Raw genomic sequence first — 22,578 nt, 5'->3', positions numbered from 1 at the left:
TACACAATGATGTTTAATAGATTTTTCACATTATAGGAATGTCCACAACATCTTACCAATCTTACAACATGGAGACTTTGCGGTAGCAAAAACCTTACATGTCTCATTTTTTACTTGCAGTGCATGCACCACCATTTACGTGTGTACCATTTTGTATACATCATTATCTGTGCAATTCTATGCACATTCTTTATATGTTCCTTTTTGTAAGACTATTCCCTTGAATGAATAACGGTTTTTGATTGTGGTATAGATCCAACTTTGCACCAATGAAAAAACATGCAGGAGGTCATTTAAAGAGACCGTGTATAGGATCTTTAAATCCAAGGATCTGGCTCTCTTACGGTCGTGGTGGGAGTTAAAGGATCCAGCCCAACAAAAACATAAGGTATTTTGATCATTTCATAGGTGAGCATCTCATTATAGACTTCATTAGTAAGAACTATAACACAATCTTCTTTCTTTCTTTAGAAGACTCCATTAGGTTAGGATTGGATGAGTGAATACCATAATTTATATTTGATTGTAGAATTTAAACATGTTATATGTCGACAATCTAATGAGAAATCCATAGAAACAGATGATATAAAAAATGGAGCAGATAAAAATCTCATGCATCCAATGTGACAAATTAAAAAAACCGTACTACTTATTTATTTATTTATTTATAGAGATAATGTATCATAGTAGAACATGGACACGAGAAAACTTGGGATTATGAAAATCAAGGTGATGTGAGATATATAATAGAGAAAATGAAACCCAGCCTTACTAATGAAATTAGGTTGGAGACTTATCACTGATTGTTCTTCTTTATGGTCTCGTGTTCTAAAAGCTAGATACTTTCCTAAACTCTCATTATTTGATCCCAAAACTCTGTGAGGAAGGGTTCTTGGACTTGGAATAGTATCTCTCATATCATTCCATCCCTAGAGAAAATCGTGGTCCGGAAGATAGGTAACGGCAAATCTACTTTTTTTTGGACTGACCATTGGATCCCTTCTCAACCTGGTAGTCTGATAACCTATCCGCTGAATTCCATTAATCTTTCTGATCAAATTAGGAAGGTTGATTTTTTTACTATGGGATCTAGATGGAATTCTGCTTTACTAAACGATTTACTACCTTTGCACATCTTATCTCACATTCAACAGATAATTCCATCTACTTCTGAGGACAGTTGGTGGTGTACCAAGGCCAAGAATAGAATTCTTAGCACTAAACTGGCTGTTAAAGAGCTAATTTCTGTTTCTATTAACAATAATAATTTTTTATTGTCTCTTGGTGGAAATTCTTTTGGAAGCTTAAGATTCACCCCAAATTTAAAATCTTCTTCTGGCGGATGCTAAATGCTGGTCTTCCAATCAAGGCTACTCTGTCCAAATGGCTTCAGATCGACCCCTCCTGTGCTCTTTGTGAAAATTGTATTGAATCCTTATGGCACTTATTCTTATCTTGCGATTGGGTTAAACATATTTGAGTAGCTGGATCTCTGGGACTGCAAACTAAGTTTTGGATCATCCATTCCTAAAGATTTTGCTTGCAATCCTTTTCAACGTACTTTAGATAACAGTCTCGATTTGGGTTTTAGTGTTTTATTATTACTTGTTACTTTATTTGGACAATCAAGAACAAGGTAGTCATTGTCAAAAAGCGATCCAATTTGGGTGTTGAAACGTTAACATGGTTAGTTGATTTGAAAGTATCCCTTAATTTCGCACATAATGTATATTGTAGTTCTAAGGAGAATTTCTTAAGTCAATTTTTTTATTCCTTCTCTTTATTATCAAAACTCAACTTTTCTGTTTTAATCTGTGCAGGATACCATACACCTGGATTAACTTTGGCAAGATGGTCCTATATCTTTTTGTTAGATGACAAATTCAAATGTTTTGCTGTTGGACATATAAATGTTACTACTCATATGGAACCAGAATTAATATCCGGTCAGGCCTCGACCATGCTACAAGGATGGGATTGAAGATAAAAGAAGTGTGGTACTCCAACCAACAGATCACTGATGTTCTTCCATCTCCAACCAAATCTCTTTGGCCCTGGCATCTTATAAAAGACTTAATTTATATATCTAATATATCCCAAGAAATATGCTATAACAGATAGAAAACAACTTTTGTATAGCAATAGCCTTTAATCTAGCTAGACATGCTAAGACAAAAAATCTATATATTTTTCGTTAGTTAGTTTTAATATATTCCTCTTATCATAATAATAATAATAATAATAATAATAATAAATAATAAATAATAAATGAAAAATGAAAAATGAGAAACAGAGCAACAGAGATTAGTTTATGTGTACCTGTTTTACCGGAAAAAGTGTTACCTGTACCGCCTCAAGATATGCGTGGTATTGGTCACGCCTCTTTATAGAAAGACGTCAATGTTGCAGAGATCGATGGAACCACAATCGCTTTGCAAACCCCAATACTTAGGTTCAGCGTTAGGCTTTAGCTCAGTGAACATAAGAAAAGCTAGACCTATATAGTGTCTTACTGTTAAGCTATTAAATGTTCATGAGTTACAGGTAATTGGAGCTTAAAATATCATTATTAAGCTAGTTTGCTGCTTTGATAGATAGGATAGAGCCCATAAAATCTATACGTTTGGGGGTTTTGGGCAAGTAGTGATCATATGTTGGTATCCCTGTAACATGCTCTAATGAGGGGAACCGGCGGGTCGGTCAGTCCACCAAAGAGGATATTTTGTGCAATCCACTTGTTTGCTGCCTCAGAGTAGTGAACGCCGTCCCACATAATGTAGCTTGAAGGTTTTTCACAAGAAGCACCATAGACCTCGCTACCATTGACGTTCCCCTTCGTCCCACACCACACATTGTTCCAACCCTCATGGTACCCACAACATATCTTCAGAGGATCAACGAACCCTGCAACCCCCAGAAATGGTTTCAGTTTCACTACATTAATTTTTCAAGACCCTGAAGAATCAATTCAATATTGCTTTCTCAATAGCGATGTCCGATTAGAAAATTAGTGATGAAAAAAAGTCCAAACTCCAAACCTTGATTCTTGGCATTGGAGATGAGTACCGATTTGGCGGTATAAAGATCGACATGGGTCAAGGCGGCACGGGGGAGCTGTCTCCTGAGTTTGATCACTGTCTCCTTGAATTGCCGGTTGAACTCCTCAGCCATGTCGTTGTGAGACTTGAGACATCCATGCTCGTCCAGAACTCCAGGCTTTGTTGGACCAAGGTACATCACGGACGTGGGTAAGCAGCCGATGGGTCCTGTGTTATGTAACCAGAACGTCCTCGCCCCTTGTTTGTACAGTTGCTGCAACCATATCAATCAATCTTCCCCACTTTTGTTGATTAAATTCAAAATTTCCCAATGTAAACCACCCAGCAGTGCACACTTGAAATTCCAAGCGACATGGACTGAAACTACGATCAAGGGTAGATTCCCAGATCGATTACTAACTAGCTAGACTCAAGTCTAAATTCTCACCTGAACTGCTGTCGAGAACTTATCAAGAATGTCAGCAATGGTCGCTCGAAGCTGGGCGTCGCTCATCGTCCTGAATCCGACCGAGAGATCATTCTGCCCGATATCTAGCGTGTACAGGGCCTTGGAGAAGTCCCAGGGTCTCGGCAGTCTCGCCAGATCACTCCCGTCAGATTTGTTCCTCACTGAAAGAAAGTTCAGCAACATGCGTAGTAACTGTTTGAATTTTGAACTGAAAGAAACTTGAGAAACAGAACAACCCAAAGGTATGATCCTATGTTATGTTACCTTGATTGTGAAGGTCTATAGTTCGTGCTTTGAACTGGGTGAACTGAGCGACCTGGAAGTCGAGGGAGAAAGGGCTTATCCCTGCCACGAATATGCTCTCATTCTGCTGCCGAATGGTCGATCCACCCGTCGCAAAATTCGCTCCATGGCGGTAGTTGCTTCCCACCGAATCCAGATACGCGCTCAAGTATGGTAAAGCCAAATGCTCGGCTACAGATAAAACCCAGCAGTTAGCTAAAGAAAGAAAAAAGATGATGTGTTGTACTTCTTACCAATGAAGTCTATAATGAGACGCCCATCGCAGCTCCTTCCCGAAGGTTTGTGAAAGAAGGTCTCGCCATATGGTAGAATATCCGGGAGAAATGCCGCCGATATCCCTCCAGTATCGGAGTTGGAGTCACCGAAGTTGTAGATCGCTGGGAAATCACATTTTGGTAACACTTCACTCGTCACCGCCTGCACTGCTATGCTTAAAACCGCCCATGACAGCAGCAACCTCCAGACCATAACTCTTCTTCCAAACTCCATTTTTTTTTTCACCTCATACAATTAGATACGACAACAACAAGCACTCACCCAGCTTTCTGCTCTCAAGATTTCCCCAGTTCACTTCACTTCACTTCACTTTATACTCAGCAAGTGTATAGATTAGTAAAGTGAGCAACAAAAATACTATTTCGGTCTTGAAAGTGGGGTGGGTCACATACTCACATGTGGTGCTCTCTCTCTCTCTCAAGAGAGTAATTTTGCAAAGCTCGTTTTCAACCTGCAAAGTTACTCGAAAAGCCTAATTTGTAGCAGCGAGTACTCAGTACCCAGCAGTGCCCATACGGAGAGTGACGTCTAGCAAAAAGCAAAACTACAAAAGCTTCGCTCGCTAGTCCACTATCTTGCTGCACATACAAGTAAATGCACGTACATATACATGTGAGGGGTAAACTACCTATCCCATGTTTATCATTTACGAGGGAAAGAAAGGGTATTAATGAAAACAAAAATAACAAGTGATCATCTCTCACATATACGTTCATCTACACATACATGCAGATGATCCCTTCTATGGGTTCCATTGGGTAGCCAATCTCCGTCCCCAATTTTGATCATCTACTACTGAGCTACTCGGTAGGACCATGACCATATTGTCAAGACATGATGAGGTGCGCAATGACCCCCTTACCCCCACACAGATAAGGCGTTCGAACAAGGGTAAGGCAATCATTGTACACCTCAACGTGTCTTGACAACATGATCTATCAGGCAACTTGGCAATAGAGGATTTGAATCCAAAAAAAAAAAAAAAAATCCCACATCCACACTTGATTGTGGACATCATTTTCTCTAAATTATATTTAGAATGCAATAAATAAATAGAAATAAAAATAAAAAAAGTAAAAATAAATGATAAAAATAACAATAAATTTATTTCTCTTCTTTCCAAAAAAATTTTCATTTATTTTCTTCCATTTCAAGCGGTGTCTCAAGATTTTTTAACACGATTGTTATGCATATCGTGCGACAAAACAAAACAACGTTCCAATTACAGCAGCGGATAAAGAACCCTTTTAACACCGCCAAGCTCTTTACGCACATTTTTTATTTCAGTTACGGTGGACATGTGGATCCCACAAATTGCTCTTGACCCGAGAAACCTTTCGGCGGCGAGACATTCTAAATTATTCTCAGTACCGACACGACGACGACTCCGTTCCAATGCCGGTTACGGGTTCGCGACTGAAGAGTGAAGACAGAGGCGATCACTGGTTGGGCAATATTCATGAAAGTGTCGGAAGCTTAAATATGGCAGGGGAGCCGAGTGAGGAGGAGCAGCAGCAGGAGCGAAGCGAAGCCACGTTGAAACTTACAGTTTTGAGCGCTGAAGGTGTAAAGGATGTGAGAATTCTAGGAAGAATGAAGTGCTACGCGGTTGCTTGGGTTGATCCTCGACTCAAACTATGTACCAAAACCCTCAACTGCCGCAATCCCAACCCTGTTTGGAACCAACAGCTTTCCTTCTCCCTCTCTCATCGAACACTGCAAGACCCCGATTCCCGCCTTACGATCCAAGTCCTCTCGCCTTCTTCCCCGATCCACAATGAGAAGGTTATCGGCTCTACGGTTATGTCCTTTTCCCGAATCCGTTTGGACGAAGAGGAGGTCTTCACGTTGCAGCTCTGGAGACCTTCCGGGAGAGCCCAAGGTTTGCTCAGAGTAAATGCTAGGGTGGAGTGTCATGACAATGTCGGTGGTGGTGGGTATTATGACTATTATCCACTTCCGCCCGTTGGTTGCGTCACTGGAATTCCCTTTGAGAGAAATTCTCTACCGTTGGCTCTTGATCAGTCGCCCGCGATGGAATCTGGGGTTCCTGTTCAACACAATGCGCTGCCATTGTTCCTTGATCGGTCTGCTCCTGGGGAATCTGGATTCGCGTTGGAGTCTGGGGTTCCTGTTCAAAACAATGCGCTACCATTGTTCCTTGATCGCTCTGCTCCTGTGGAATCTGGATTCGTTCGTACAGTACCGTCGGCACCGCCGATGCCGGACCCGGTGGATGCTCGATGGAGCTTTTTGGTCGGAATGCTTAGTGGAGCTGTTGCTGCCATCCTAATTGGATCTACAGTTAGGAGATAGTTGGTGACAATTCGCGTATGTATGGTACAAGTTCAACAACTTTCGTATATCTTAGCTAAATAGTTGATTCAATGAGTCTATTTGACCTGATTTTCTTCAGAGTTATTTGGCAAATCAGATCGTGAACAACATCACCATAGATTGAATGAATTGCAAGGGAAATGAAATTCAGACTAAGAGTAGTGTTTGACATCTGTGTAAATAGATGATACTCGCATGCATTACTTACTTATTTGTCATTTTCCATTAAGATAGGAATTGTTCTCCTTTCTTGCTGTGGTCCTACTTTCCTAAGCCCTACTCAGGGGAAAATGATAGATGAGAGTAAATATATATCTTCTGATAACACTTAATATTGGGTCTGTTACCAGGTACTGTAGAGACCACACTGGCTATATACTCGGTTGTTGCAACATACTGGGATCTAATGGACATTCGAGGATCTCCATTTTGTTTCCATGGGTCTAAACTGGTGAACGACCTCAATTTCTAAGGAGTGAGAGAAATAGAGATAATGAACATCTCAAAAACTAAATATAGGCTAACAACTTCTGAAATTGTTGGAAGCCATTACATCTTGCACAAAGTACTGTCAATTTCTTATTCCATACTGTATTTTGGTTAAGGAGCACTTAGAATGGAGCATCATAGCTTGCTGAAAATGCTGTCTTTGTAGTCCATTGATTCATTTTATTTTTACTTTCCGTAAATAAGGGGTTTTGGTGTTCTGTTGCTTTTGTAACTTAAAGTTTGATGAGAGCGTCAGTAGCATTTATTTGAGGGGTCTCTTATTTGCTTTTTTCCAATTCGCAGCATCAGTGAGGTTAAGACTGAAGACATGTGAGTGCAGTAGCTAACCCTTTTTAGAGTTGCTGGTTATTTTTGAAACTTTTTGATATTTGATGGAATTGAATGAGTTTCTTTCCATGCTTAGGAAGCTTGTTTGGATTTTTGCCATCTCTTCTTTATATTCTGCCCGCTACTTATTACGATCGATTGAGACTTTGTTGGACAACTTACTTTTTTCTTGTTTCTAGTCTTGGGGTGGTTATTGGTTTGATTGAGATATGTTGCTGATGTCTATTTTTCATTCAGTTGTTTTGAATTCTAGTTTTTATTAGAATCAGGAATGTCCATAATTATTTCAAGAGTCGAACTTGGAAATTAGGCTATAAATTTTGTATTCCCTCCAAACTCTTATGAGCAAAACAGAGGTAAAATAAGAATTTGACCAAAACTGTTAACAAAATGCATGTCTACTAGGTAAGAGAAGAACAGCTAATTAGGCTGAAATTTCTTTATCAAATAAACTTATGGACTTCCTGTCTATCTTTTGACAGTCTCAACCCTCACTTGCACTGACTCCATTCTCCACCCTACACTCTTCAGTCTCAGCCCCTTTCCCCATCTCCCAGGATGTTCATCAGTGGTTTGTAGCCCCTAAATTGCAATATATTAAATGGGGAATAAAGTTTCGTAGTCCACGCACCAAGAGAGGCCTATTTGGTTGGCCAATTGGCAAAATAAAGCTTTAAAAGTCCAAGACTACTAAGAGGGTGTACACTAAGACATGGACTATGTAGAGGGTAGCCACTGCGGGATATATGATTGAATTTGTCTTTGAAAATCGAAAGGTGGCCAATCCAAACTGTGACCTTGTCTATCCAATGGTCAAAAGTGCCACCATCATCATGCCACATGGCACAACTAGGTTGTCTGTCAAAGTGGGGCATCGCTTGACAGGACCATCTTTTGGCATTTTTTCTTAGTAACAAGAATATCAATGGCAAGCGTCAGCGTTACTTTAATAATTTAGCAGGTGGTGGAGTTTATAGGATCAGATAAATACGATTGGCTCTGTAGTCACAACTTTGAAGGTTTGCTTGGAGTCTGTTGAAGATCCCAAAATGTTGTAGCAGAAAGCCAGCAACTTTCTTCCCAATTGCACTTTATTTTCCTTTCTCAGGCTTATTTCTTTGATAAGATATTTTTTTTCCAAATCTCAAATTGCTTTCATTTTGTTTGTTTCTTTTCTGATGGCCATTTCTTTGATTTGGTTTGGGTGTTTTAGCTGGTCTTCAATTGTTCTGCGTTTCAGGGTTTCTTCCTTCTATCACTGGTGTCACTTTTTAAAGCAACACAGAGGTGAGAATGGCATTGCACTTCGTTGATTTTGTGGATTCAACAATAACAGAATTCCTCCCCTTGAAATTCCAATAGAAGATGTAAGGGAAAGCAAATAAAATAGAACATTTGAATGGAATTTCCCTTTTGGATAAATTACAATTAGATTTCCTCAGGTGCTACAAACCTGAAGGGGTCAAAATATTATTTACCCTCAATTTCTTTCTTTGGGGGAGGTTTTTTTTTGGGGGGGGGACTAAAACCAATCAAGAAATCACTATTTTTTGCCATGTGTCAAATGGGTGGGTCCACATGATAGAAGACCCCTTGCCAACTCAGGGGCCTAATTTCATATGCAGACAAGTATGAGAATTGCCTGAAAGAGTTTTTTTTTTTTTTTTTTTGATAAAAATTGCCTGAAAAAAGTCACGACACCAAAATGAGAAATCACAAAAATGTCATCCTTCTTGCCTGTGGCTACATGCTCGTGGAGCTAGCAGTCACTCTCGCCCCTCAGATGTAATTGCTAAAACTTACTGATCACTGGAGTCTAGGGCCTCTAGGCCTTGACGTGCAGTCATGGATCCGGCTCCTCTCCAGGGAGCTCAGCGCTCAGGGAGTGCCCAGGGGGCATCCAAGGGTTGACCTGTGCTGCACACATCTTGGTGCATGTTTAGGGATGTGTGTGGCACAGCCCATAGGCTGGATACACCCTGGGCTTGCTGGGCTCCCTGGAGAGGAGCTCAATCCGTCCTGCACAGTAGTATATGCAGAAATTTATTTTAAGGTCCAGGGAAACCCATGTAAAGGAAATGACCAAGCGGTACAGGGAAATGCATCAATAAGATGCAATACAGAAGTATCATACATGGGAGGGTAGGGAAATCATTTCATGAGAGAAGAAGGATAGAGTCGATAGACACAGAAATGCTAGTGCATCCTATTCCAGCGGTTCAGAGAACATTTTCCCATTATTTTTATACTGATTTTATAAGAAAATTTTCCTCACGTGTGCAGCTTAGAAACAAACAGAACCTTTAAGCTTTCGTAAAACATGTGGGGGTTATATATTCAAATTGAGTTTCTGATGGTTCCTTGATGGGTCTTTGAGCAGTACATTAATTTAACTTCACTTCATCCTCTATCAGGGAAACTAATCATATCTGTCTATGCGGCTTAGTTGCCCATTCTTTACAGTTTACCCCACAGCTGGTCCTTAGGATCAGGTAACCATCATGGACAAGGATTTAGGGAACAGAAGTTGGAACTTGGAACTTGGGATCGGATCGGTCCTGAATTAACTCAGCTGTGGATTCATAGGCTGATAATCGGATATGGCCATATGGGTGGTAGCTGCTGGATCAGTCCCAGCTGATTCTAAGTTAACTCGGCCAATACAATACTGGTCCCTCTATCTATGATCATGGATGAGCCAAGAAATGCAGCTCAGTGTTGGCATCAACAAGTGCCATTGTTTCCCTCATTCCGGGTGTGGTTGCATCAACAAGCCCTTTCTGGATCTGGCAGACTTCCAAAGTTGGAGCAGAGTTTAACAGTGATGGTTTATTCCAAGCGGGGCAGCCTGTGTGTGCACCTGCAACTAACAATTCGTTAAAAAAATTGGATGCAAGACCAGGAAGCTAGCTGAAATATTGAGAGCAAGATGAGGCAAACTCATAATTCATAAAGGCCCTGTTTGGATGCTAAATATTTCACTTGCAGGCATTGTTGTGATAAATTGAAATGCATCAGACTTGCATCAATGAACCCACCAACCAAAAACATACAGCAGTTATGGAAATGTTAAAACCAAGCTTAACACCACAGTGATTATGGATTGCCATAGACGCATCCACATCCAAACCCATGTTCACATCCTCAACGTCACAGAACAAGTGCCTATTGCACATTTCTTGGCACATTGACCTGTTTTTGAGACCCGAAAATATGATGCCACTAGTTGGATCTTTCTCAGGTCATTCCAGCAATCTGCAGGATGGGGACTGTTTGCACCTTCACCATACAGAACCTCAACACATGCATGAAGGTTGGTTGACAAGTCTAGACAGTCTCGACCATCAGCATCGTGCAACAGATGATGCAGAAATGGAAGATTCCCAACCTTCAATTTCTCAATGCTTTTCTTGTAAGCTTGATATTCCAACTGGTTTAGACAGTATTCCAGTCATCGCACAGGTATTACTTATGGCCGAATATGCCCAGCTAGCTTATTTAGTATAATCAAAAGATAAAGAACTTAATGTAAGTATAATCTCTCTATCCAACTTTGGCAAGGTAGCAAACTTAACATAAACAGCATCTCAGCATACCTATATGTGCATGAGAACATCAATATGGTTGACAAAACTGATTAATTGCATAACGTATTACAAAGAACCAAAACTAACGCAGCAGAGCAAAGATGAGAAGTCCCATGACAGTCCATTGGGATTACAATTAAGGGGGGGAATGTATCTAGAAAAAACACAGGCCGCTCGACTCGTCATGGAAAAAAATTGCAATTTTACACCCGTATGAGGTAACAATAAGTTATCCAAGGTTTTCTGCTATATTTCTCGGCCCACTTAGTGTAAAACATGAAAGAAAAAACAAAAATAACATTATTCTGTCCTGGTGACAAAAAAAAAACAACCTCAATGAATCCACACCAACAGACTTTTCACCATCTCTCCCTAGACTTGGGCCTGCCAAACAACAAAGAGGTCAAGAGGCAGGTCAGCATTTGAAATAATATAAACTGCAAAATGCATAGAATGTACATACATACATGATCATAGTACTAAAGGACCAAGAGAAAGGACTAAATCAAATCCCCACACAATGTGCTGACGAAATGTCTTCCCATTCAAGGCCACAACCAAGCTATTTGAGAGTGTGTGTGTGTGTGTGTGTGAGAGAGAGAGAGAGAGAGAGAGAGAGAGAGAGAACTATTGATTCCTGGTTCAAGTATTAAAGGAACCATTTTTTGGGTAATACTTGTCACCACAAATTGTGACAAATACATTGCAACCTTCAGAACACGTTCTGCCAAGTGAGAGCAACATGGCAAATCTGATCATTGGATCATCTAGGGACTGGTTTGGATTGGCTGCATGTCCAAACTCACCCTCAAATTCAACCACTTACCATTCCACATAATGGCATACTCCCCATGTCCAAGCATCCCCTGGTGGTCTATTGCCCACTCTTTACTATTGAATTTTTTAATGCTTTGTTTTTTCATGTGACCAACTCCAATTGAGCTGATATTTGACAGGTAAAGAAGAGACCTCAGGTCCACTATCATAAAATTTCAGCCCCATCTGCATTGCTGAATGGCAGAACGAGTGGCTATGATTGCAATGCATTTGTTGCCAACATGGTGACAAGTTGTTCCTTTTTTTTTCCATTGAAGTTTTCGGACATCATGACATAAGAAAAACTAATTTCTTCCTCATTTCAACTAGGCCCAAACTCCATGTACACAATCCACAATCTTTGAATTGAAGATCCAAAAGATACAACTATCATACCTGTCGATGTCTCTATTGCCAAGAAATCCTCTTTCCCCTCCACCCTGAAACGCTCTTCTGTCATCCCCAGGCCTGCTCCACACATCTCCCGTGCCACGAGACCGAGGCCTCTCCGTGAATTCCATTCTTCTATAGTCCTCCCACAAGCCAGACTGAGAAGGGGGCCTCTCAGGAAAGCCAGCGACCCTGCCTGCTCCAGAACCAGGCCTCTCAAGGGCTTTCTGGCCAAACTTCACTTTGGAATCCAACTCACGGATCAGCAGTTCCAGGTCCTTTTCCTTGCTCAATATCAGCTCATGTAGACTAGATTGCTCTCCACCAGATTTCAGAGTTTCCCCATTTGCATTTACTGCAGCTTCCTTCTCAAGCTCCCTCCTTAGATGTTCTATTTCTTCCTTCAGCATCTTCTCCTCATCTGTCTCCAGCCTGAAACATAACCAGATATCACCTGATTTACTTTGAAAAATGCTCAACGCATGTGCTGATGAAAGAATTAATTTATATTCCATGTTATCCATATGAGTGCCAACAGACAATTGGGTTGCTAGCCTAAAATTTTTTTATTGAGCACATCATCAGGAAAAACTTGCCATAACTATAAATATTCACTCACGTAATTCAAAAAAATGTTTACAGACCAATTTTGCTCCTCATATGTTGCAGCACTTTATTTTATTTTATTTTCTTTTTTGGGGGGGAGGGGGGGTGGATTAAGGTTGGATTATTCGGCATTTGACAATAAACAAAAAAGATTACCAAAACCTTGCATTCAGCACATACAAAGTCCTAGTTGTACATTCTGTTTTAGTGTAAGGACCAAAATATTATACCTTTTAAAAAATTTTCAATCCGAATCTTCAAAGCAAAAGATAAAATACATGAATAATGGAACCAACTCAGGTCGAGAAGCCTATCAACTTCCTCGCCTATTTCTGCCACATGATAGCATCATAGGGATGACATGGTTATCCAACAGGGGAGTTCCCTGGATAGGCTAAAAGTTAATTGTGAGCAAGACTTAAAATGCGGAATCGGAGATGCAATCGGTCAGTGACGATTCTGATCCAGATCAGAATAGACCGGAATCGGTCCTCAAGAACCCTAGAATCGGTCCTCAGATCCAAAAAAAAAACAGAGAATTTCTAGGGTTTTGAGTGTGAATTGACCGTTTCGGATCCGTCGGAATTGGGATCGGTCACGGCCAATTCAATGATCCGATTCCCAATTCTTAAAACTCTGATTGCGAGGCCTAATACCAAAACTGACTGATTAAATAATCGCTCCACAAAGTCAGAACTGAGACCAGTTACTAATCAAATTGGTTGGTTTTGGCTAATCGGTCCAAACTTGGTCGGTTTAGTCAATTTTGTCTTTTTTTTAGTTAATGTTCCTTAATCGGTCGGGTTTTGGTCTTAGCTGGTCCTTAGCAAATTTAATTGGGTTGGACCGAGACAGACAGGTCAAAAAATGTGCACAACCAAGAAACTCAAACCGGACTGTTTAAACTGTTAGTTCGGTTTCGGGCTTAACACAATCAGGTTCAATCAGTCCAGGCCTGATTCTGACACTCCTACTCCATAGAGGGGTGTTCTTCCCTTTCAATTGAAAATCAGAAAGGCCCTCTCACACATAATAGCTTATGCTTCAAACTGTGCAGGGTGTTAAATATGTTTGAAAAGTGTCATAGACGATTCTGTGTCCAGTTTTATTCTTAAAACTTCACAAAGATCCAAAAAATTCTATTAACTATCTTCTCTTCTTTTTCTTCACATTCCCCCCCCTCCCCTTATTAAAAAAAAAAGTATGACTATCTTGTGCAAGATATTACTTTAGTTGAACGGCATGAAAAGCATATACATGGTTGTAGGAGGGGCCTACAGGAAGCACACAACCACTAAGTTAGAGATAGCACAGAATTTCTGTTGACACAACCATATAGTTTTCAATATACGAATATTCAGAAAACTATTTAAAAAGTTTTTTTGGGGTAATAAAAACTATTACAAAAGTTGACACAGCTAAAAAAGAATAACGGATCAACTTCAATATGTATAGAGTGCTCGTATCAACGGAATAAATACTGCTACTGGATATTACATGAATACTCCTATGATATAGTTTCTAAGCTTTTCCACTATAAATAGGTACCTTGACTGCTGTAATGTTTGTTTGATCAACAAGGACATATAAGAGGCATTTTCCGAGATATCCTAGTGAGAAACTTAAAATAATAAGTTCCACAACATTTAGCACAATAGAGAAACTAAAAAAGGAGAACTTTGAAACCCAACAACTTAAAGAATGGCACTGACATATTGGATAGGATACTCGTATCTTTATCTTTGCTCTGGATTTTGGGAAATGAAGTTGTCTCCTGTTTCCCGTATCAGTGTAGTATCCGTATCTGGGGACATCTTAGGTTAGGGGTGTCAAAACCTAGCCCGAACCATTAAGACCGACCGAAAAAACCCGAGACCGAACCGAACTGATCCTTATTGGATCGGTTTTGGACTGGGGTATGATGGGACCGGTTGAAAACCGGACTGCACCGGACCGACCGATAACAAACCGAAAACCGAACCAAATGAAACCGATAAGAAAATAATGAGTATAAGGCTATGAATCATTGAATTGATTTTAATATTAGTGAGCAAATTTATGGTTGTAAGGTAAATTGTTACAAATCAATGAGTATGAGGTTATGAAAATAGGGAAATTGATTTGTAATAGTGCTCCATTGATCTCCTTTTTAAATGTGGGGCTAATGAAATATTTTATGTAGTTGAAAAGAGAAAGAGAAGAAAATAGGCACAAACCGAACCCAACTTGTTTAAAAAAACCCGGTACCAAACTGAATCCAAACCGATATCAACCCGTTATCATAAACTGAAACCGACACGAAACCAAACCGCACCAAAACCGAAACCGAGAAGTTCTTATTGGATTGGTCTCGGTTTCTCTAAAAGCCACACCGAAACCGAAAAACCCGAACCGACCCATTGACACCCCTATCTTGGGTGCTACCAATATTAGTGTCCTATCATATACACATGAATGCTTCGGTTAATACAAATATCCAGGCATTCAAATTATGAACTTCAGCATGAATTCATGCTGAGAAACCGCCAACAAACATCATATGAAGTATAGAAGGGCAAAAGGCAAACAGAATATAAGTTAGTAAACAAAAATGTATTACTGTCTTCAAGATAAGTATAAGGACCTAAGCAATATATTGATCACCTCTCTATCTTAATGCATATATTCCAATTTCTTTCTTTCTTTTCCTATTTCGATATTGTATTCTGAGTTTCTTTAGAAATTTTTCATTTTTCTTCTACATAAACACCATAAATATCTTTCTTTCTCGTGTTTTTTTTTTTTTTGGGTTGGGAGGGAGGGATGCAATCCCAGGTTCAATGACCCTGATTATGGATTCAGTATGGGCCCACAATACTTATAGAAGATCAAATTAATAGGGTAGTAGCAAAACTGTAAATATGCTGCAGTTCAGGATTCTTTGATAAGGGACAAACAAGGTTAAGGACAGAATGGGCATTAATCTTGAAATAGAAGGACGTTTTGGTATTCCAAATAAAAGTGAAACAAAGAATCAGAACAGTATTATGTACACAAGGGCTTGAATGTGATTTCCTGGTCAGGCCCTTGTAATAATAGGGCTGTTTTCTTCTTCCTATTGATGAGTAGAGAGAACCAGAAGTTGGATCTATAGAATCCCACTGAAAATAAAAATCAGTCACACTATCATTGTTCAGCCCAAAAGTCTAGGATGAGGGGTCTTCACACTCAGGTCTATATCAATCGGCTAATGGACTCCCAACCAGCAAACGCATAGAGGAGATCTAGTTACTGGAAAGAAACCTAACAGAAGGGAAGAACCTGGTATGATTTCAGGTTTCTTACTCACAATAGACAGAGCTTTTCGGAGTGATATCAAAAGGACTGATCCCCCTCAAGTATGGATTCAACTCCCGAAACAATTAAAACAAACTGAAATAAAGGGTTTCTATTGATTCCTAGTAGTTCCAATCCAACGTAGAAAAGCAAAGCAGCAGCCAATAAATTGAATTAATTCAAACTGGAGAGCAACTAAAGGGAAGAAGGATAGAATAATGAAGAAGAAATATAAGGGAAAGAAGAGATTTGCATAAAAGAAACTTAAGGGAGAAAGAATAATGTTGGGAATAGGGGCAGATCACACCTGAAAGCAGAGAAGATCAGGGAAGAAGTGGAGCACTTGTGCACTCACAGCTCTTGGCAGCAACAACAATGAAAATTTTCATTCCATCCAAATCTGAATTTCTTCGATGGTCATGCTTACATATATAAGAGAAAAAGGAAATAAAGTTTCTTAATCAAAATCCAAAACTGAAATAGAAGTAAAATCAAATTCTACCTCCTAGTTGCTACTAATGTATCTAACTTCAACAGAGATAAAATTTAAAAAAAAAATACATAAATATCCCTGTAACCCAGTGCATAACTGCATGACCAGGACCGTAAGGCTACTCTGCTTCAGCTTGCTTTTCCTTAATTACCTCAACCTTTTGTAAGTTTCAAATTGATCCTTCACAGATCATGGAAAAGATCATAGGTGTTGGCTCAACCATTGATGAATAAGCACAGCCACACAAGAAAAGCATCAAAGAGCTACAAGTTAGAGGATGTTTACAGACTTTACGGGTACCTTAACAAGACCATCCAAGGAGACTCCCTCTTAGCTAATTATGGACCAAAGGTTAACATTCTGATGGTCCTTCTCATGGGCCTGGATAGGCCCATTTCAAACCAATCACACCTCAAATCACAAACCCGATGCTAACTGTCCGTGTCACACATAGATGCTCTGAGTTCACCAAAGGTAAAAGGTTATTCAGGTGAACATCCGTTGAGAGGAATCTCAAGGTCAGCAACTAATTTCACCATCTGGAGGGTTGATGTGGCCAATCCAATTATTGGATGGATAAAGCACCCCTTGAGCAGGCAAGAATTGTTCTTCTTCCAACTCACAAATTGCCAAAAGATCTTTTGACATGGCAGAAAGTATCAAAGTCTTCATTTTCAAAGAATACAAGGATCAAGTTGGACATCTAAAACTACGAGAAAATACATAGGTCACAATGATTTGTTATTGACCTCTTGTAATAAGGACAAACTTACCCCTTATAACATGTTTAAAGAATCTTAAAATGTGAGGTGACTCATTTAGCTTAGCTTCTCTGGCAACAGAGACTCATCTTACCAATCTTCCTCACCAGAAAACACATTCTCATCCAAGATCCAGCCATTTACAATGGTTTCCATCTCCAAACTCAGTGAATAAATTTCGGCAGAGGGTAATATTATCCACATCATTGCCTGCTGAATCATATTCCCAACATAATCCTACCCCCAAGGCTGAACCAAATTTATGTTCCCTCAGCCATGAAAGAATCTATGATGGCAAACTAGTGAAGAGGGGGGAATGAACCCAGAGCAAATCCCTCCCCAGGAACAAATTGCAAAACCATATTTCTTCTCTCATCCATAGCAGGACCCATCTCAACGGATTCAATCTAATACCATGGTAGATTTCAGAATCCTACCCACAACAGGAACTTGTGACTCACAAATCAGCAAACTATCACCATATATAATTTCTCAATCTAGGATTTAGAATAACTCCATATTCAGTCCAAGTCAAGGTAACCAACAGTACTTCAATTCACCAAACAAGATGAAGATCCAACAGTCGGATCTCAAGTTATTAGCAAAGTAACAAAATAGAAACTAGTGCAGAGATTTAGAATACTATATCTCAGCGTCCACAAGGAAGAGTAACAATGAAAACTTGAATTTAACCAGCAGTCCATGCGTAGTTTATCATATGTAAAAATCAAACCAATCCAATGGTTAAGTACCTCAGATCAACACTCCACAATATTAGCAACTGAGAACTGGAATTAGAAACTACCGGTAGTCATCAATCCGCAGGACAGAAAGTCTCCAAACTCCAGTCGAAGTCACCTCTGGATGCAGTGATCAATCTTCCAAACTACTATCTCCAGATTAGAAGGTCAGATGTTACTTTAATAATAATCCAAAACATTATGGCAAAAACCCAGAAACAGAGGTGCCGCACGTCTGGTTTTAACCACTGAAAATCGAGGAATCTTCAACAGCTATTAAATCTCATCAACAACAGTAGCATAATTGAGAATCCCAATAGATCAGCAAGGTAGTAACAAAAAAGAATTTGAAATAAACTTGGAAGATCTTACTGGAATCGGAGGCAAGACGGAGACCAACAGAATATAACAAGAAAAGAGAGACCTTGGATTTCTCACCCAAACTTCACCCAGTTTCTCAGTAGTTGTCCAGCATCACACCGGAGTCGATCAGTGTTTCCCACAGTACTATATCACACAGAATTGCAGCAAGCAACATAATTTGGTTATCAAAGTCGTGGGCTATTTCTGATGCCCCATCTCTTATTAATAGAATTAGATCCTATAACAAAAATATAAGTCTTCTAATGACCTCCAAAATAGTAACTAATGTGTAGCAATGTAACAGCAAAATTTTATTACTAAATAAGTAGGAATAAAAATAGAAATATATAACTAAAGAGATCTACTAATTGTCTCCCTATGCTAGGCAATAAAAGGATCCTTAATGGGCCAGGGGCCCAGACCTGGCCCCTTGGGGGCTGTCTTGATGGGGCTAAAGGGATGGCTGCTGCTGGCTGTTTCTTCTTCTCTTCTGTCTTATTTGATCTACATCACATCTCCAACCCACAGTCTGCCGCCAGATCTTCTGGTAAATGGACATGCCGTTGTGCAGACTCTCTCATCACCGTCAGATGCTATGGTATTTTCAAGAAGTCCATCAACAACCTGCTAATCCTCACAGAAAAAGGAGATGCTAGCGCACTTAACTTTGCCAGACAGGAGGAAAAGCATGAGTTAAAAATGCAAGGCCTTGATAAGAAGCCATCGAAAAATGGCAGCATAGCAATATTTGTTACAAGAGGTCATAAGACCCCTAAATAAAATAAAATGAAGGCAACTCAAAGCTAATCTTGGAAATAGATAAATTGACAATGCAAAAAAAAAAAAAAAAAAATGAAAATGGAATTGAAGAGGCTTCAACAAGACTCCAAAGAAAAATATCAAACCTACAAATACTAAAAACACCATATCTACCCACACGATAAGGGTAATAAATACCCTCAAGTGGATTTCTAATTCAGAAGATATACATAACCTAGAACTAAAACAGACAGGGGTAGGCCTAACATTACTCTAGGAGAAGTGGTGAAGAAGACATGCATAGCCTAGGACTGGTAATAAGTATGGCTTTGATAAGAGTTGTTGGCAAAAGAGGATCCATTTAGCCGACCCCATTTAGTTGTGATAAGATTGAGTTGGGTAATTGAGTAGAATTGGATTTCTAATTCAGGAAACATTAAAAAATAAGATTGCAACATTATTTAGCAACTAAAGGCTGAGTTGAGTAATTGAGTAGGATTGGAATCCTAATTCAGGAAATATACGAAAAAATAAAAATTGCAACGTTATTTTGGAAATTGCTGGAATCAAATCTTAGTTCTATAAGGATGTAGCTTTAGCTTGTCAATTTTAGACATATTCCAATAGCAAGTTTCCTTCACTTTATTATTACATCATAGTCCAAACTTTATTATTACATCATTAATAAGCCACACTATGTCTAATCTTATTCAATAACCTCTCCTTAAGCCTCGTCTTTTAGGCATCAAAACTGACCCATTTTGCTTGAATTTCATGTCACTGGATAGACTTCTCAGTTACAGATCAAACAAACCTAAGATTCCGTTAATCGCATTAGACCAAGATCCTGTTAATCACACATGAATTAAGATGGCTATGACCAAACAAGATGGAAATTAGATTGTACTGAGGTTCTTCTATTTGTAGCAATGGCAAGAATCTAGTCAAGTCAAGTCTATGTAAAGTTCACACTAAACTCTCTCAAAAAAACAAAAGGATATCTAGTCCCTTCTACTTGTTTGTTTTAATAGTTAAGTTAACGAGGAACTATTACCACTATATTGTTGTTTGTCTTGACAGAAATGCTTTCAATGTCCACTAGATCTAAAGCTTCTCCAATAGACCTATTTATACCTTCTCATTTCTCTATTTCATCTTCACCTTATTTCCTACAATTTCCCTTATACATATTTGTACTATTACCAACCTCAGTTAATCCTAGAACTCATGAACCATCATCAAGGGATAGCCTTTATTCCTATAACCATCAACCAGACATGAAATTCTTCTTTCCTAGCCTGTTTCTTACATAGTTTTCAAAGCCCCCGCATAAAGGTCCAGGCTCTTTCTTGGGTCCAAGATGATAACATGCCTTGTTGACACTACACAAGTTTACATTGATTTTTTTTAAATGATTATGCTTATATTATATCCTATGTTTTGTTTATTATAGAGGGTAGAAACAAAGAAAAGATCACCACCACTATTACACCCAAGGCGGCCCCTCCAAGGCTTGGATCACCTAGTCGACTGTGACAACTGACAACTATGGTTTCTTAAATCAACGAGCACTAAATCCTCGATCATTTTTGAGTCTAATGCAAGCACTAGCTGTTTCAGCACCTGTTTGGCATCAGACCCTAGTAATCCTGCATAATGGGATCTCCTATAAACTTGCACATTATGATAAATTCCTTTTCCCACTGTTTTCTAACAGCCCAACAAAAAGTATAAAGGCCTTCTCTTCCCCTGTTCATTTGGATGGTAATTAATAAATGTCTAGTTTACAATGAGAAAATAATAAACAAACTAAGCAGTTTCATTAAATTTAGCAGGTCACACAGTGACTTCACTAATGAATAATGGTAACTGATAGATTATAGATGGGAGAAACAAAGGAAAGATCACTACCACTATTTATGGACGGCAGCATCTGAAGGCTGAAACTAAAATGAGGGTCACCTAAGACGCTTTTTTTTTTTTTTGGTATAAGCATCCATTAATAGCACAGAAGTTTGTGTAATCTAGACAAGTAACATAAGCATGCAAATAGAGACAATGGTAGAGATAGAGCAAGGCTGAAAACCTGTCAACGCCACGATGCTCCAGTTCAAAATCAATCTTGCGCCAATCCTTGCCTTGCTCTTCCAGTAAGACTTCTCGAGGCTTGGCATCCCCAAAGGGATTCACCTTTGGTCGTTGTTTTGGTGCTGCTTCCAGAACCTGTGGCGCAGGACTTTCTGCACGATTCGATTGGGCACTTGAAGGCCTGCTTGACTGAGAGCTTGTGGGTCGACTCGTCGTCTTACGAGACTCAATATCTGAATCCAACTTCTTCCAGTCGAGACCTTTTTCAGCCAAAATCTCCTCCCTGGGACGTGCTGCACCGAATGGGCTAGGTCGGGTTGTTCTGGTAGACTCATTAACAACTCCGTCACCCCTCGGTGGATTCAAAACAAGCCGTGGGCGCTCACGATCTCCATCACGCGGTCCTCCTCTGCTCCAACGATCCAAATCGGGAGCGGAATCTCTGAAACCTGAGCCGAAACCCATAGATCTAGTAGGAGGTGGTGCCTGTGCCTTCTTCCCCATACCCCAATTATCTACCTCGTCAGCCCTAGAAGGACCCCCACCACCACTACCAAGCGAACTGTACCGATCTTGTCGCCCAGAACCAGAATCCATGGCAGAGATGGAAAGCGGTTTCTTAGCCATTGCCCAGTTGTCAACTTCGTCGGCCCTGGAAGGCTGATCGTATTCTTGAGACCTAGGTGGGGGAGCCCTCCGTTCATCATCGAAACCCCCGTAGGATCTCCGACCTCCACCCCATGAACCATCACTGTCGTCGCCTCTCTCACGCATGCGCCCAGGAGGAGGCCCTGTTCGACCATAGGAACGGAAACCACCGCCGAGGCGACCGTACTCCATTTCTTCGGCAGTCCTCTCCTTGGGGCCAGTTGGCAATCGAAGCATCTCGTCAGTTGTTAGACCCTTGGACTCCGTGGAGTAATCACGCCTGGCTGTACCTGGGCCAACGTTAGTACCGGTGGTGAACTCGGCTAACGTCATCTTCTTCTTTTTGGGCTTGGCAGCCGCAGCTTCTTTGAGACTCGGAAAACTCAGAAACTCACCACCGCCGGTAAGTTGAGAATTGGCGACGGCGGCGGCAGCGTTCTCGCGCTCTTCGGCTTCGGCACGCTCGGACTCAGCGGCCCATGCACCGATTCCTCCCCAGGCTTTCGACATTTTTTCTTTACCCTATGTTCCTTTCTTCCCTCGTCAATGCACAGATCTGAAATCTTCCGACCCCAAAATCAAACCCTACGGTTCTTTCGATTTGCGCTTCGCTTTTAAGTGAAAAAAATGTTGAGCGAAGGCTCCTTTAGGGGAGCCGTAGCTCCGCTAACATGCGCTGAATGAGGGTTGCAGGTTCTCTAGAAGTATAAACGATAACGGGAGAAAGAAAAAGGAAAAACAAAACCCACCGG

General features: G+C 40.1%; 2 protein-coding genes across 2 annotated transcripts; both read right to left on the bottom strand.

The window, feature by feature from the left end:
• Positions 1-2,567: 2,567 nt before the first annotated feature.
• Positions 2,568-4,387, bottom strand: LOC122654504 (GDSL esterase/lipase At5g14450). The gene is made up of 5 exons (XM_043848627.1): positions 4,044-4,387; positions 3,772-3,981; positions 3,487-3,668; positions 3,039-3,312; positions 2,568-2,904 (listed from the first exon to the last, which is right to left on the bottom strand). The coding sequence occupies exons 1-5, from the start codon at positions 4,297-4,299 to the stop codon at positions 2,648-2,650; spliced, it is 1,179 nt and encodes a 392-aa protein (XP_043704562.1). The 5' UTR covers positions 4,300-4,387; the 3' UTR covers positions 2,568-2,647.
• Positions 4,388-10,881: 6,494 nt separating this feature from the next.
• On the bottom strand, positions 10,882-22,578 carry LOC122655681 (eukaryotic translation initiation factor 4B2-like). The gene is made up of 3 exons (XM_043849951.1): positions 21,177-22,578; positions 12,060-12,485; positions 10,882-11,231 (listed from the first exon to the last, which is right to left on the bottom strand). The coding sequence occupies exons 1-3, from the start codon at positions 22,334-22,336 to the stop codon at positions 11,207-11,209; spliced, it is 1,611 nt and encodes a 536-aa protein (XP_043705886.1). The 5' UTR covers positions 22,337-22,578; the 3' UTR covers positions 10,882-11,206.

Source organism: Telopea speciosissima, chromosome 3, assembly GCF_018873765.1.
Source record: "Telopea speciosissima isolate NSW1024214 ecotype Mountain lineage chromosome 3, Tspe_v1, whole genome shotgun sequence".
NCBI classification, from domain to species: domain Eukaryota; kingdom Viridiplantae; phylum Streptophyta; class Magnoliopsida; order Proteales; family Proteaceae; genus Telopea; species Telopea speciosissima.
This window is presented reverse-complemented; position numbering and strand designations above follow the sequence as displayed.

What these genes read in the sequence shown, in the direction of transcription:
- LOC122654504 (XM_043848627.1), bottom strand. Translation starts at nt 4,299, where the DNA reads ATGGAGTTTGGAAGAAGAGTTATGGTCTGGAGGTTGCTGCTGTCATGG. An exon ending in TCTCATTATAGACTTCATTG is followed by an intron (nt 3,982 to 4,043) that starts GTAAGAAGTACA and finishes TTTTATCTGTAG; the next exon opens with CCGAGCATTTGGCTTTACCA. An exon ending in TATAGACCTTCACAATCAAG is followed by an intron (nt 3,669 to 3,771) that starts GTAACATAACAT and finishes ACTTTCTTTCAG; the next exon opens with TGAGGAACAAATCTGACGGG.
- LOC122655681 (XM_043849951.1), bottom strand. Translation starts at nt 22,336, where the DNA reads ATGTCGAAAGCCTGGGGAGGAATCGGTGCATGGGCCGCTGAGTCCGAG. An exon ending in GAGCATCGTGGCGTTGACAG is followed by an intron (nt 12,486 to 21,176) that starts GTTTTCAGCCTT and finishes GTTATGTTTCAG; the next exon opens with GCTGGAGACAGATGAGGAGA. An exon ending in GGCAATAGAGACATCGACAG is followed by an intron (nt 11,232 to 12,059) that starts GTATGATAGTTG and finishes GTTGTTTGGCAG; the next exon opens with GCCCAAGTCTAGGGAGAGAT.